The sequence below is a fragment of the Sinocyclocheilus grahami genome, unplaced genomic scaffold (assembly GCF_001515645.1).
Source record: "Sinocyclocheilus grahami isolate Dianchi unplaced genomic scaffold, SAMN03320097.WGS_v1.1 scaffold231.1, whole genome shotgun sequence".
Taxonomy (NCBI): Eukaryota; Metazoa; Chordata; class Actinopteri; order Cypriniformes; family Cyprinidae; genus Sinocyclocheilus; species Sinocyclocheilus grahami.
Genome location: NW_015505410.1, coordinates 1,028,028 through 1,044,986, shown reverse-complemented (window position 1 = coordinate 1,044,986; position 16,959 = coordinate 1,028,028). Strand labels below are relative to the sequence as shown.

The window sequence follows — 16,959 nt, the reverse complement described above, 5'->3', positions numbered from 1 at the left end:
ATCGCTTTTGCTTGACAATCCTCATAAGGCTGCTGTTCTCTCGGTTGGTTGTGCATCTTTTTCTTTCACACTTTTTCCTTCCACTCAACTTTCTTTTAACATGCTTGGATACAGCACTCTGTGAACAGCCCGCTTCTTTGGCAATGAATGTTTGTGGCTCCTTGTGAAGGGTGTCAATGATTGTCTTCTGGACAACTGTCAGATCAGCAGTCTTCCCCATGATTGTGTAGCCTAGTGAACACAACTGAGAGACCATTTTGAAGGCTCAGGAAACCTTTGCAGGTGTTTTGAGTTGATTAGCTGATTGGCATGTCACCATATTCTAATTTGTTGAGATAGTGAATTGGTGGGTTTTTGTTAAATGTGAGCCAAAATCATCACATTTAAAAGAACCAAAGACTTAAACTACTTCAGTCTGTGTGCAGTGAATTTATTTAATGCACGAGTTTCACAATTTGAGTTGAATTACTGAAATAAATGAACTTTTCCACGACATTCTAATTTATTGAGATGCACCTGTATACTACCAATCAAAAGTTTGGGATTAGTTTATGTATATAAAATTATAAATTAATAAAATATGATTTATTTTATTATATTTTTAAATGCTGTGGTAATGTGAACACAAAGTTCGTTATTCATTTGAATATTCAAAACTATTTAAATTAATTATGCAAATTACACCAGTCACCAGTGTTTTATCATTTTATCAAATTTTTTTTTAAATGCCAACATGAATTAGTTTTTATATATATTTTCTTTCTATTAAAACTTTTAATTTTAGTTCAAATGTTAGCAATTTTGTTATTATTTGTGATTTTTTTATTAGTTTTTTAAAATAGATTGATTTTCATTTTTATTTCAGTTTTAGTTATTTTACTACATCAAGTTAACTTCAATGAAAATTTTACATTTTGCCTAAAATAAAATAAATGTTAGTTTTTAATATTTTATTTCAGTTGACATTTATTTTATTTCAAGTAACATTTATTTAATTTCAAGTTATTTTTCTTGAACTGTAAAAATATCTTAAATGATGAACAGGATTCTGGAAAAAAGTTTTCAAGTCCAACATAAGTGTGATTTTCATGACTACTGTTGTCCAGGTACTGGTGGCAGATTCGTTTTTTGTTAGTGCTGTGTAAAAGTAGGATTTATTGAACATACTTCTTTATAAATATTCTCATAAACACAGGATTGACATTTTGTCATGGAATGGGTAAGACATTTGATGGTAGGTGACCACTGTGACTAGTGGGGGTTCAGAAGATTTCATTACTTGTTGTCACTGTAGTTGTGTGAACTTTGTCTCTGTGTTTTGTCATTGTCTCATCCAGTGAATGTATTGGCATGTTACTAGTGATCACATAAAGTCAATGATAAAGAATCTCTTCCTGCATTCCAGTGATTTATAGCACTGTTGCCAACTCTCGCAAGATAAATAAGCAACCGCAGCTTCAAAAACAAGCCCAAAACGAGCCCAATATTTTTTTGATGATTTATTATCTTCAATATTATTTATTATCAATTATTTATTACCAGTAAATGAGCCTGCAACATATTAAACTGAAACCACTCTTTTATCTGAAAAGCAAAAACAGAAGTTATTGTACAAAAATCAGCAATCTGCAATAAAGTGGGAACAAAACTCATCTCCAATCACCTGTGAGCAGAATAGGATTGGAGAGATGGAAAAGGAGAAAAACACAAGAGCTTCAAAGGGGAACTGTAACATAGCTACATATTTATAGCCTACTAAAATATAGGCTATTCGAACCAAATGTATATACTCTTAGTACTAGTATAGGACTACTTGTTTTTTATTACAGCCCGTGATAATTAATACATTACAAAAACATTGTAAAAATTAAAAATTAGGCTAAAAGAAAGTCAAACTAAGTAAATAAAGAAACAAAGTTGCTTGTCAGATTTCCCTAACAAGCAACCATATTTTTTTTAAATAAGCCCAAAAAAAACGTAACCCATTATTTTTTCACTCAACTTTATAAAAAAAGAAGCCCAAAGTCGCGTATAATATGCAGACTTGGCAACTCTGGTTTATAGAGTTGTGCATTTTAGTGTTGATAAAAGCTCACTTTTTGATTTGAGACAGTGTTAATAATTATGGACAATCATCAGTTATTAACTTCAAGAAGAGTCATATAGTGCCAAATTAATCATAAAAGAAATGTGATCACAAATGATCTGGCTTAATATCATTCTGTTTCAGAGGTTTTACAGCAGTTATACAGTGTGGCATTAACAATAGTGTTTTTATTAACCGCCGATGTCATCATCTCATGCTCCAGCGCCGAACTGATTCCCAGATAAACCACTTCTCTTCTCTTAGTACATGCAGATGCTTTGCTTGAGGTTGGCTGCTGGATATTTTTAGCTGTATTTAAGTGGGAAAATACTGGAAAATGGATATGCTAAATGTTATATTTCTTCTTATTAGATTTAAATATACTACCGTTCAAAAGTTTAGGGTCGGTATAATTTTTTTAAGTAAACAAATGAATACTTTTATTCAGCAAGACTGAAAATGACAGTAAAGGCATTCATAATGTTGCAAAATATTTCTATTTCAAATAAATGCTTTTCTTTTGGCAATTTAATTCATCAAAACAAACCTGAAAAAAATTCCAAAAATGTAAGCAGCACAGCTGTTTTCAGCATTGATAATAAGAAATGAGATTGATTTCTGAAGGATCACGTGACACTGAAGACTGAAGTAATGGCTGCTGAAAAATTGACATCACAGGAATTAATTAGATTTTAAAATACGTGACCCTGGACCACAAAACCAGTCTTTTTTTTTTTTTATTGAGATTTATACATCATCTGAAAGCTGAATAAATAAGCTTTCCATAATTGCCTTTAAAGTTGTCCAAATTAAGTTCTTAGCCATGCATATTACTAATCAAAAATTAGGTTTTTATATACATACAATTTTTTTTTCTGGTGTCCTTTGACAGCTCTTTGGTCTTGGCCTTGGTGGAGTTTGGAGTGTGACTGTTTGAGGTTTTGGACAGGTGTCTTTTATACTGATAATGAGTTCAAACAGATGCCATTAATACAGGTAACGAGTGGAGGACAGAGGAGCCTCTTAAAGAAGAAGTTACAGGTCTGTGAGAGCCAGAAATCTTGCTTGTTTGTAGGTGACCAAATACTTATTTTACCGAGGAATTTACCAATTAATTCTTTAAAAATCCTACAATGTGATTTTCTGGATTTTTTTTCCTCATTTTGTCTCTCATAGTTGAGGTATACCTATGATGAAAATTACAGGCCTCTCTCATCTTTTTAAGTGAGAGAACTTGCACAATTGGTGGCTGACTAAATACTTTTTTGCCCCACTGTATTAAAATAGTTACTTATTTTAAATTATAATAACATTTCACAATATTATTGCATTTTCGATCAAATAAATGCAGCCTTGGTGAGCATTGAAGACTTCTTTAAAAAACATTCTAAAAACATCGTACTGTCCCCAAAGTTTTGAATGGTATTATAAGTCCATTTAGACCAGTAAAGAAGTACTATTGGTGCACTGTTGCATGCTGAAATTCTAAAAGATCTCACAGTTTAGATTCACAGTGTTGTGCACTGTAATATAAGATTTTCCTTATAAGAGTTGTGGGAGAATGAATATGTTATTTTCTCAATGGCGTGTGGCACTGGATGGCATCAGTGGTGTCCATGACAGGGACACTGGTACATTGTGAATTGCTCAATTGTCCATGCCGTAAGCAGACAAACAAGGGCTGCATTTGTTCGACATGCTCATCAGGCTAGTGAAAATTGTATCTTTACAGACAGTGCTGACTTGTGGATTATAGCTGGTGATTCAGAGAGTCTTAAATCAATCACAGCTGATGCCTCCGTTGAAATGTTTATGTTGCATCATAGGGCTGTGAGTGAAGACTTCATAAAAATGTAAAGACACAAAGAATGATTGATGCAGTCTGACATGACTCATTATTAGCATTTGTTCATAAAACCAAGAACATTCTTTACGCGCTGAATGTTACTGAACTGGGCTGTGAGGTCTTAATATCCCAGCTATGCACACACACCCATTAGTATTAGGCTTTTTAAATAATGGGTGTTGATGTGTCATGAACCTGCCCGACCATTGTCGCTGCGTCATTTTATTGCATTGCCCAAAAGGGACTGGCAGGTCTTTACCAGATTTTTATGGACATGAATCATTTCATATTCAAGACGGATGTAAGCCTTGAAAATTCCAGAAATATGCCTTGGATATTGTGTAACTGAGGGCTGACTTTGTCCGTGTGTAATTATTATAGATTATGCGTAGGCAATATTCTATCTCTATTATAGACCATTCTGTTTTTTTCCACTCACAACATCTGTATAAGCCTCTGTGGTTTGGACATTGTTTAGAGTGAAACAGCATAGTAGCATTTATAAACTTCCATTGTGTTCTACTTTGAAGTGACACAATAATCACACATACAGAAACGGTTTGGTTTTTAGAGAGAGAGACACATCCTAATTGTCATTGTGACTTTCCCACGGACTAGTACAGCACTTGTTATGACTTTATCTTCAGGCCCTAAAACTGTCAAAAAACAACAGCTTTTGGGGATGTAGCTTAGATTCTGAGTTCATTACACACAAATATTACAGAATTGAACAGGTTGATGTCGTCTTTAGTTGGAATGTAACAGTGCAAACATTATATTCTCACAAACGGTCATTAGTGCAAAGAACTTTTTTTTTTTTTTGCCTTGGGAACAGACGAGTGATTATAAGCAATTTGACGCAGTCTTGTACTTGTTTAGACACATTAGTTCAAAGCATTTAAAGTCTGTTGTGTGAAGAGAGACCCCATTGAAAAGCTTTTGTCCTCTAATTATGTCTGAGAGTATTTTGAGTAGAAAAATGAGCTGTTGCAATTGGAATGTTCCAGCCACAGTTCTCTTACTAAAGGATGGAGAATTAAGAGTGGCAACAGCGGCTGTTAAACACCAGTGCACTTTTTTTTTAACATAACCCAGCGTTAACAACTTAAAGGGGTAGTTCACCAAAAAAACTGTCAATATTTAAAGTGAATTTTTAATAAATATACTGGCTACTCTTTTCAATATAATGAATTAGAACAGAGCCCCAAAGTAATTTTTAAAAAGTACCAGAAAAGTATCAGAAAAGTGGTCCATATTTTCATGTGCTTTATTTGGATATCTTGCAAAGCCACAACTACATATTATAACTTTTTGTGAAGAGGAAACCAAAATGTAAATGTTACTGACTACTTTTATTATGCTTTTTATTTTTGATGGTGTGCTTGCATTGTTTTTAATGTTGGAAACGTTCAGTCATTGTAATTGCAAGGACAATATTTTTATATTGGACAGGTATTTTGATAATTTGATAATAATGTCTTTTGATATTTTTTTCCCAAAAGATTTGCTGATAAATAAATGCCTCATATTCACATGAGTGAATGGCTGATCACATAAAACCAAAATACAACCTTGAGGTTCCCAAAATAATCTATCTTTTCCCACCCCAACAAAGAGTTCTTTGACTTTTTCAGGGTTCATAAATTATCATTAGGTAACAAGCGTTTAAGACAGAATGTTCTTGACATTTTTTCCAGCAGCTTTGTAAATGTGGACTTTGTTCCGATGTCAGACACATACTTTTTTCTCCCACTTACGACTTTTATTGGAGCAATAAATTGTTGTTATCGGGAGCAGTGAACGCCTTCATTCAGCGAGTTGAACATGTCATACAGGTTCACCAGCTTGAAAATCAAACAGGTCGCTGACTAGCATAATCGCTCTCCAACCTCTCAGCTGTTGAACTCTGTAGCTTGTGTCATAAATCTTGCATCATGGCTGTCACAACTGAAAATGTAGGCCTATTGTATTCACTTTGAAAGTGTATTGTTCTGTAAGAATGTCCTCTATAGATATTGTGTCATTAGAGACTGTTAGGATGGTATGTACCTACAGTGCAGGTGCTCCCAGTGTCATTAAACACTCTGGGCACTCCAAATACTAAACTGCACCGTCCAAACATGTGCTTCTGTACTATTGTATTACCTATATCTCTAGGGAAGTGGATGTTATTTTATGTTTTATCTTAATGTTATTTTATGTTAAGGCATAAAAGCTGCAGGGAAAACCAAGTCAAAGTGTAGCTAGTAAGCATGGGACCTCCAATTCAGATAGCAAATGGCTCAAGTATTCTATAATCTCCTCGGTCAAAACATCAGAGAAGGAAATACCTCAGTTATACACACAGCAACATAATGTCAAGGATCTTAAGTTCAAAATTCCATTTATGTTTTACATAGAGAAATGGGGTATTTGGTCTTAACCTTAGGTGACAGTGCTCATAAATAATCTGTCAAGGACAAGAAGGGGATATAAAAGTAGAACATACACAGTACATGTACTGTGTCTTATTGTTTTATTGTTTATGTTGTTTGTTGAATTTCTAACATAAATTATGTACTGTCAATTTAGAGTGGAGCTAGTGTTGGTAGAGTTGCTTGGCTGTTGTTCATCAGGTTGTTTGAGTGAACGTGTTTTCAGTGCGTATTCTTTATAGAGCTGCCTGGAGCCGGCCTGTGCTTTTACCTTCTAGCTCATTCACCAGGGCACACAGCGACCCAAAACATGCCCACTGTTTTTATTGTCCTTTTCCCAGGCTGTGAGTGATTAACCAAACACCTCTTGTCCTCTACAGGCCCCAGGAGAGCAGCAGGAGGCTCAAAAATGTAAGTACTAATGCTAAATTATTTGAATTGATGTGAAATCATGTTTATCTCCTAATTTGCTAATTTGAAATACGTTGTGAGCTTTAGGAGTCTGGCTTCATTCCTGCAGTTTCAAATAAAATGCTCCCATTGTGGTTTGTGCTTGTCTGATTGTCTCTTAAAGTAGCTCGGTAGCAGTATATCATAGTGACATTTCAAGAGGCTTTATCTAAAACTCAAGTATGCTACTTAAGACATCCCTCACCTCTCTAGAGAACAAATGCAGTGGCCCAAAGAGTATCTGGTCACTTAAGCCACCTTCAATAAAGTGGGAATGTCTGAACAAAATATCTGACCATACTATAAAAAAAATATATAATTATGTTGGTTAGATTACAAGTTATTTTAAGTGATAAAATAAACATTCATTGTGATAATAATAATAAATGCTGCTCAAGAAACATTTATTATTATCACAGTTGAAAACAGTTGTGCTGCGTAATTTATTTATTTTTTGTAGAAACCATGATTGTATTTATTTTTTTGTTTTAAAAGAGGTTTAAAAGAACAGCATTTATTTGAAATAGATTTTTTTAAATCAATGTAGAAGTCTTCACTGTCACTTTCCATCATTAAAAAAAACATAATGATCCCAAACTTTTGAAATGTATAGTGTATATTCTTTAAAATTAGGAAAAGAGCCATCTCTTTTAAGCAAAAAGTGTCCTAATATTTTTTGGGGCCAGTGTATGTAATGGCCTAAAATCTTACAATTTGATTTAACTAGTTTCTATTGATATCTCGACATGCAGCCAGAGATGAAGTAGCCTTTTATGTTTATCACGGAATTGAATCTTTGTTGCAATATGTTCCAATACAATTGTGTTGATTTGTGTCCTAGGTTCTGATCACCATATTCTGGCTGGGAAGAAAGGCACATGCTTATCCTTTTTATAATGGACCTTACCTAAAACTAAAGGCTTTCGAGGGATTACTTGGCACAGCACTATATAAGGTAAGATATGTATTGACATTATGCAGTATTTGACTGTAGTATTTACTTTTAGATGTTAAATTGTAGTGCTTGAATACCGTGGATCCTTCTAGACTAGCTGACCATGTAAATCTCATTTTATATCCATTCTGGTATTTAAAATATCTTGCTAAGAATGCAGCATACTGGTCTCATGGTTTAACTAAATATTAAAGGGGTCATGAACTGAGAAATCAAAATTCCCTTGATCTTTTTGACATACAGTATAAGAGGTCATTGTACTTTAAAAACATCCTATAAGTTTCAGAACTCAAAACGTTCTCTTTAGTCTAAAACAGTTTATATTGAAGCCAATCTGCCAAAACGACAGGTTGTGGAATGTGCCACTTTATGACGTAATGGTGTGATTAAACCCCGCCTCCACAGAAGATGATCAACTTTAGCCCCACCCACCGATTCGTGCATTTTGTGTAAATAAGGAGAGAGGCAAACGCAGGTCTACGCAGAGTTCACTTCATTTTTACCACGGATTAATTTACAAACAAGCTACAATTTGACACAGGATTTTCAGAATGATTGAAATGAGCAATATCACTCGAGTACGAGAGCGATACCGGCTCTATATCAGCATGGCTCTATCACAGCCGCTGATATAGAGCCGGTATCGCTCTCGTATTCGAGTGATATTGCGTTTATACAACAGTTCGACGGAACATGTGTGTAATTAAACAAGAAACAACGGAGTGCCTAATAAAACCTTCTTTTGTGCGGAACTTCTTCCTTCCGCCACGGATTCAAAGCTCAAGTTGACAGTTAAGCATGCGACACTTTTAGAATTCGTATCAAGGGCATGTGCTGCTTCAGTTATTAGTGAGAAATAATGAGGTTATAAGAGAGAAACAATGCGGCAAGACGTGCATCCAAATGAGAGAGCGAGAGAGACCGCGAAGCTAGACGTTTCTTCTTATATTTACTAACGTACTCTACGATTAGCTCAGTGAATAATAATTTTTTTTAAAACATAGACCCGGCTAGAACAAGCGGAGTGATACAAAATTGTGAAAGGGCGTTCCTGTAGCGATACCAGTACAATATCTCACGGTTCTCAACCAATCAGATTTGAGAACCAGAACGAACTGTTGTATAAACAAAAAGACGATGCTGTGCCGACTGTATTAGATCCGACAGTAATCGCACCACACAAGTGTGAGTAACTGTTTTTATAATGTGGTCACTATTGCTTTGTATTTTATTAAAGATCATTTGATATGTACTGAGTATTCATGCGTTTTTAACCTAAATCAAAGCAGTATCCATCTATGAAGGATGTAGGCTCTCAAACATACACAACTGTTAGCCAATCATAGCAGTGGGCGTTTACTTCCGAGTCTACAATCTGCCACGCCTATTCAAACAGAGCGCTCTGATGAGGGGGTCAAAACAGGACAGAAAATAACCTGTTACTTCTGAATTATGATGTTTTTTGATGTAAAAATTTTTTTATAACATTATAGGGGAACCTCAGAGAACAGTACAAAATAATAAAAAGGGGAAGTTCATGACCCATTTAAAGAACACAGTCAGCCAATAGCAATTGATTGCATTGATACTGACTTTTATGTATGGATGAAACACATTTATTTGAATTTGAATGAAATTTTACCATGCTTATTGTATAGAAGTGGCATCAAAATATTTTTTGTCATTAAACCTGCCATATAACTGTACATTTCAGTTATTGTAGTCAGAATCAGCCATGCAAATCTTTGTGTTAATATACACCCATAACAAAACATGAGTTCTGTGTACATGATCGACTTCAGTGGCATGACTTACAATGGAAGTGACAGGAGATTCTCATGAGCAAGACTGACTTATGCACTGATGGAGGCTGTATGCTGTGTTTGGTGTTTGTGTTTTTCCCTTGTGCACGCTGTGTGTTGGTCCCTCACACTCACACCCTTGTGCTTGACAGGCACTAGAGGATTGTACATCACTGCGTGGCAGAGTGCGAAACAGCTCTTGTAGAGATAGCTGGTACTCAGAAAAAGAAGAGCTCTTCCCACTACGGGCCAGACACAGGAGAGAAGACTCTCTAGACAGCCTTGACTCACTGGGATCCAGAACTTACAGCACATCCTCAGACGCCACAGTCAAAGCCAACAGTGAGGGTAAGACTTTTCAATCTCTTAAGTCTCTCTTGTGTGTTCTAGCTTGACTCTGAGGCAGTCAGAGATGAGTAGTTGTATGAAAGGTAGAGGTCATAACTCGTTTTTTTGTCTTTTTAGAGCAAGAAAAATAAGCTGTGAAGTTTAAAGACCTGGTCACAGAAAATAAAAACTTGAGCTGAAATGTAGTTTATTAATTAACTCTTGCCTATCAAAACAAATGCCTGGTGCCCTCTAGTGGTATGTGAGTGATACCGTTTTAAGGCTTTTGTCATGACCATATTTTGCTTTCGGTGACAGTCAGCTTTGATGGAAAGTGCAAACTCCAGTCCGCTCATCCTCTTTCTACTTCGTCATGGTCTCAGGTGCTCAATTGCAGTACATGAGGAAGGTGCTGATGTAATTAGTATTAGTGTTCTGGGCTGTCTACACGTTCACTGGAGTGAGACATTTTGCTATTTTTCCCCACTGACCTGCCAGTGAGTCAGTTGCTTCCCACTGCCATGTTTACTACTTTTGCACTGCAAAAAAAAACACATAATTAAATAAAATAAAAATAAATAATTATACAAAATTGTTGTCTATATTATGAAAAAGTTAGAGGTCGGTAAAGATGATTTTAAATGTCTCTTAAGCTCAGCAAGGCTGCATTTATTTAATAAAAAATGCAGTAAAAACTGAAATTTTGTTAAATATTATTACAATTTAAAATAACCATTTTTATTTAAATATATATTAAAATGTAATTTATTACTGTGATGCAAAGCTGAATTTTCAGAAGCCATTACTACAGTCTTCAGTATCACATGATCTTTCAGAAATCATTGTAATCATTCTATTATCACACTTGAAAACGATTGTGCTGCTTAATATTTTTGTGATGCTTTGATAATTAGAAAGTTCACAAGAGCAGCATTTATTTGAAATATAATTTAATTTCTAACATTGTAAAAGTCAACACTGTCACGTTTGATCAATTTAATGCATGTTTGCTGAATAAAAGTAATAATTTCTTTGAAAAAAAATTCTACTGACCACAAACTTTTGAACGGTAGTGTATTATAATTATATCAATTACATTTATTTTATTTTCCCACTGGCAAATAATTCTTTCTTGCCTTAAAAAATATAATTCAGAGAGATTTCTGTGTAAAACAGAAAAAAAAATCTAAATTTTGTTGGAGAAAATTATTTTTGTGCACTTTGTACTTTGTGGGGACATCATAAATATTCTAAATGAAAATCTAAAAATTCACAAGTAATTCTATTACATTCTTTAAAGTTTAGGTTTAGGGTTATGGGTTAGAAAACTTAATTAGCTCAGTATAAAAACAATAAAAGCTGATGGAAAGTCTCCACCAGGATAGAAAAACAATCATGAGTGCATGTGTGTGTTTATACGCTCACACTCCTGGCTCTCTGTGCTGTTTCTCCAGGTTGTGGCAGTGACCCTGAGGCAGATTTGAGCTTCATGATGTCAGAATATAAAGAATACCGCCGTTCACAGGTCATAGCACCTAAGGCCACCACGCAGTACAATCAGTTCCTGCCATCAAAGGAAAAACAGTCAGGCTACGTTCCAGCACCATTACGCAAGAAACGTGCAGCGCGAAATGACGACAACAGAAGAAGCTGGGCTAGCCCTATGTACACAGAAGATGATGGCTCTTTTACAAGGTAATGGAAGTCTGCACTTCAGAGATCATAGGGGGTTTTCAGTTTTCATAGGGGGTTAGACAGCATATATTCACTCACTCTGGTGAAAGGTGGCCAATGAATTATGATGTTGTCCAGACCACGCTTGCAGAAAAATGTTTTCTGTAGGTTTGGTCCTACTCAAAATCTTTTTCTTTAGTCTCCAGCTTCTCAGATTTTTCTCCAGACAAAAAGAAACTAGTAATTTTAAATCCGTCTTCTCTTGAGTTTTAAAAGAGACCTCAACTATCAAACTGTGCTCTGATATCGGCAATCTAAAGATCTGAATGTGAACTCTTGGTCATTCACTTTTTCTATGTTTATTATCATTATATTCCTCCTTTGTAGGGAGGAATATATAAATGTTCTCAGTGTTTGAATGCCGGAGCTTATTTTTCCCACTATTTCTTGGCTTTATGCTTTTGTGACCATCATTGGTGGTCTGTCCCAGTCATGAGAGTGCAGGTTCAGACCCTTCATCTATCACCGGGTTGAAATCCCAGACTACTGCTCACCCGTCTTTGGCCTATGAGTATGAGAGCAGTGATTCGGATGCAGACCGAATGGATCCCGATGTGGTTATAGATGACCTTGCTAGCCGTAGATTTCACAGCCTCTCCTCTGTCGCTCCAACCAACTTTGCCATACCCATGAGCCAGCTGGAGGCAGCTGCTATACCTTGTACTACCAGGTCACAGGTGGCTGTCAGTAATGTGTCCCGGCAGACACTGACCCATCTCAGGTCAGAACTGGCATCATTGATATGCATCTGTTTGCCATTTCATCAGTGCTAACTTTGGGTTTTCTTTGTTGCCGTGATGTCATTATTTTGCTTGATTTTCAACCTATAGCGTGGACTTTTTGAAACAACATTGTCTTTTTAATATTTGCTTTTTATTTGGTTTGCTGTGCTTGTTAATCATGGATGGTTTGATGTGCATTGATCATTGGCAGAATATAACAAAAATGGCTGTCTTTTGAGCAGCAGTCAATCACAGCCTCTTGAGAAGACTTACAGGAGGCCTGTATCCACTGGTGTCTGCATTTATGATGACTCTGAAGAAGAGGATGACGAGTTTGGCTATGCTGATCCTGTTCAAGATGATCTGTATGCCCGTAAAGCAGGTCTGAGGCCTCAACCATCTGTAACAGTGCCTTTTGATACATTTCTGCCCAAGTTCTGGACACCTGAGGAGGATGTACTCGTGAAGAAGATCAAACTGGGCACCCAGCGTCGGCCTTGGTACAGGAAGATCCAAGGTTTCAGGTCTGTCCAGTACTGAGGCAAAAAAAGAAAAAAAAGCATACTGTAAATAATTAAAAAATAATTAAAATGTGAAAACAAAATCAGTTGAGCAGGAGGGGAGGTAATCAAAAGGACATTAAGGATTCTGGTTCTTTCCAGATATTCAGATTCTCTGGTTTGTAATGTTTCCGTTAACAGTATTTCATAATATTGAGGAAGAAAGAATGGAAATGATTTGGACAATTACAATTCTTACTGCATTCACTCCAATAAGAAGCTGTTGTCAACTTATGAGAGTTTTAGATTTCAACAGAACAATAAAAACAAAATAAATCACATTTTCATATTTATTATAATTGGAAACTGTTCATGAAAATCTTTTGGATACAGTATTTTTTTTTGTGAAATCTAAATAAGAACCTGTTCTCAATTCTCAGCCCTCTCTATCAGTCCATTAGATGTTCAGATATTAATTTCTAATGCACTGTAAAGACATGTCTGGCAATACACTGACTCTGAAAAAGTACAGTATTTGGCTACTTAGGTCACACTTAAATTTGTAGATTACATAGATAAAAAATATTAGAAAATGATGTGGCATCTGCAAACAAATGGTGCTAGACCTGTTATATGGACGAGTTCCACAAAATCTACCAACCATTAAAGGGGTCATATGATGCGATTTAAATTTTTCCTTTCTCTTCGGAGTGTTACAAGCTCTTGGTGCATAAAGAAGATCTGTAAAGTTGCAAAGACTAAAGTCTCAAATCCAAAGAGATATTCTTTATAAAAGTTAAGAGTCAGCCACGCCTACCTAAAACGGCTCATTCTAACACGCCCCCACATACCTACGTCACTGTGTGGGAAGATTTTCATAACGCCGGCCAAATGTTCACACAAAGAAAGAAGGCGTAACTTTTATTCGTGCTGTATTATTGTTGTCGCCGCCATGTCGTGAAGGCACTGTGTGCTTTGTTGTGAAAGCGAAACTACTTAGTTTGGCCTTCCAAAAGAGGATGATATCGCTTCGTCATGCCTGGAGCTGATCCGTGCTGGTCGCTGAGGAAATACTTCAGCTTCGCGCTGACGATCGCTAGATCGGCTTTCACTGTGGATGAAGCTGAGTCCAGCACAGGGTCGTCACATGTGGTTGCCACAGGCATCACAATATGGTAAGGGACGTAACATTTCCATCACACACTTGAGGAATTCGGCCAATCACAATGCACTGGATAGCTGGCCAATCAGAGCACACCTCGCTTTTTCAGACAGATGAGCTTTGTAAAAATCGACGCGTTTCAGAAAGGCGGGCCATAGAGGAGAAACAATAATGTACAGTATGTTGAAAATGTGTTTTTTGAACCTTAAACCGCATAAACACATTTCATTACACCAAATACACAAAATAATGTTCTTTATAACAGCATCATATGACCCCTTTAAGTATCTACATTTTTTTATTAGTTTTTGTCTTGATTTAGAGCAGTACATCAGTTTTGCTCATACTTTCATATATTTGCAAGTGTGGCTTAAATGTCCAAATATTTTTGGTGCACTGTAAACCCTGAGGTTTCTTTTTGGCTTATTTACTTCATCACTAAGGCTTCTCTGTTGCCTCTCTGTCTTCTTTGTGGTGATGGTTGCTAACCTTTCGCCCCTGTCTTTCTCTGTGCTCTTTTACCTCACATTTTCCAGCTACAAGAAGTCAGGATTGTCTTCTGAAGAATCAGACGGTGATGTCAAACCCTGGCTCTCTGTACCTACTTTCTCTCGCGCTCAGTCTGAACCCCCTCCCTCTCACTCCCATGCACCTGAAGGCCTCGCTCTGTCCAGCCACACTTCCACGCTCAGGTCCTTATCACAGCTCCATATGCATTAAGACTGGACATCTACTCACTTCCCCTAATCAGCTTCTCCTCATGTTCTAATAAATGTATGAACTGGTGCTTACTTATTAACATGTAGTGTTTTTTATTCAAAATCATCATCATGAATGTTAATGATCTCACCAAACAAGTGCATTTGTATCCAAATGAAAATGGTGAGAAGGATCATATTGTCAGCATAATATCAATATTCAATTCAGAGATGTTACCCAAAAAGATGAACAACATTGTTCATAGCTCAAAAAAATGACAATGAGGTGGTTCATGTGACTCATTACCAGTCTTCTTAAGCCGATTGATTTGTGTGAGGAGAGGACAAAGCTATCCAATAAGGCCTTCCAATAAGCTGTTCCTTCCACAGAACAAGGACTCAAAACAATTGAGACTGTAATATAATGAGTCAGTGAGTTGAGAACCGGATCAGTAAATGAATCATTCCTTTAAGCCTTTTCAGTGAATACAGATTATTCCGTTTACAAATCTGACTTATGAATTGCTTTACAAACACACTGATGTCATTCAAAGCAGCTCTTGAATGATTTGCCACCACTGACTTGAAGGGGAAGATTATCATTGAATATGACTTAAATTTTGGTCATTTCTTCACACTAAACTGGCTTCAGAAGATGTGGAATATTATGAATGCATTGTATGGACCATATTTATGGCTCTATTTTTGTGCATTTTTGGAGTTTCAAGGCCCGTTCACACCAAAAACAATTACTATAATGATAAGTATATTAGCACCGACACCAACACATGATAACATTTTATTAATTATAAGTGCACAGTGTAGTTACATTGTCTGCCGCTTTAAATGCTCAAGCACTTTAAAGTCAGATGGATTTTGATTGGCTCTCAATGTTTTAATCATTCATCAGTTGGAAAAAAAATTGTTCTGAATGTGATTCCAAGAATGTTGTTCCTCTGTGTCATTATCATCATAGTTGTGGTGTGGACTTCCCTATTCTCATGAAATTAGAGCAATTATTAAAACTTTATAGTTATCGTTATAGTTATCATACTTTGTGTGAACCGGCCTTAACGACGGTCGCTATGAACTCTTGCATGGCCTGCATCATGATTCTTAAAAATACTTATTGTTTTTGTATTTAACTTTTAGTAAATATAACTTTGTATTAACTTTTAGTATTTTGTGGCAGAGCAAATTGAGTCCACATAATGCTGCTGTTACTTATATATTACATGGTTAGCGGTATCCTCCTGCATGCACTACTCTGTTAACTTGCTTAGAGATATTTACACTTCCATTCTCCTACTGTCCCCTTGCATGTTCTGAATCTCTTCTTTACTCTTTTCTCCTTTCATTCACCACAGTTCTCAAACACAACCCCTCACGGTTGCTCAGCAGAATGCAGGGCTGCATAAGTTAGAACCCCCTGATTTTTGGCCCAGACCGGATCCTGCCTCTGGCCCCAGACTCATAAAATGTGAAAGGCGTCCTCTTCTAGGGCGTGAACACCCTAATGACCCATACAACGTTTCTGCTGACATCCTGCCTGATTTAGAAAATGATGATATGTTTACACGTCGTACAAAAACCTTCCACTCAAGTGATGACCTGGCCAAGTTGAAGTATGGTAACTTCCTGTTGCCTCGCCGCAGATCGGAGGCCGACTTCATGGTGGTAATTCAGCCCCGCCATGAGGGTGAACCCGTTTATCCTGACATTGAAAAAGATGATGTGGTTTTTCGAAGGGCTCAACAGCAAATCAATCGCCCTCTGTCTGGGGCCCCTGATAACTACCACCCTATTCCTATTCCAGAGGCATGGGCTTTGCCACCAAAACTTCAGGCCAAGTTGATATGTGACCCAGTTGAACCCAGACAGCACAAATCCAAACCAGAGATTAAACATGGAGCAGAACAGCACCTGAAAACAGATGATATGCTACTTAGGAAGCTAAGGGCTTTAAATACCCAAGGAAAGAAGGAAGGGGGAGCTCCCAGTGTTTCTTTCTCTTGCAGTGATGAAGATGTGCAGAAATGGCAAGCTATCAGAGAGGCCAGCCGTGTGCGATACTGGAAGAGGCTGATGGTGGAGAGGTTAGGTTTCTGAGCCTGCAGAAATGCCTGTGTGCGCTTGTCATCATGATCTCAGCTGTGATGTACTTTTCCCATTCTCGTGTTAACTATGATCTTACACTGGCAATGGCAGATGTTTGTGAGTTTAATATGGGTGTGACTTTGATTGCATGAGCCCTGCCACTTGA

At 36.7% G+C, this 16,959-nt stretch overlaps 1 protein-coding gene across 10 annotated transcripts in view; it reads left to right on the top strand.

The window, feature by feature from the left end:
- The first annotated feature begins 9,827 nt into the window (after positions 1 to 9,827).
- LOC107597393 (LIM domain only protein 7-like) overlaps positions 9,828 to 16,959 on the top strand; it is a 28,290-nt gene continuing 21,158 nt past the window's right edge. For 6 of the 10 annotated variants that reach the window (XM_016288429.1, XM_016288425.1, XM_016288428.1 and 3 more), the window contains exons 1-6: positions 9,828 to 9,901; positions 11,335 to 11,575; positions 12,039 to 12,335; positions 12,579 to 12,860; positions 14,535 to 14,690; positions 16,064 to 16,792. In XM_016288429.1, coding sequence (XP_016143915.1) covers positions 11,370 to 11,575; positions 12,039 to 12,335; positions 12,579 to 12,860; positions 14,535 to 14,690; positions 16,064 to 16,792 — 1,670 coding nt within the window. In that variant the 5' untranslated portion in view covers positions 9,828 to 9,901; positions 11,335 to 11,369. The remainder of the gene's footprint in view (positions 9,902 to 11,334; positions 11,576 to 12,038; positions 12,336 to 12,578; positions 12,861 to 14,534; positions 14,691 to 16,063; positions 16,793 to 16,959) is intronic. The other 4 variants (XM_016288426.1, XM_016288433.1, XM_016288430.1 and 1 more) reach the window with 4 other exon arrangements.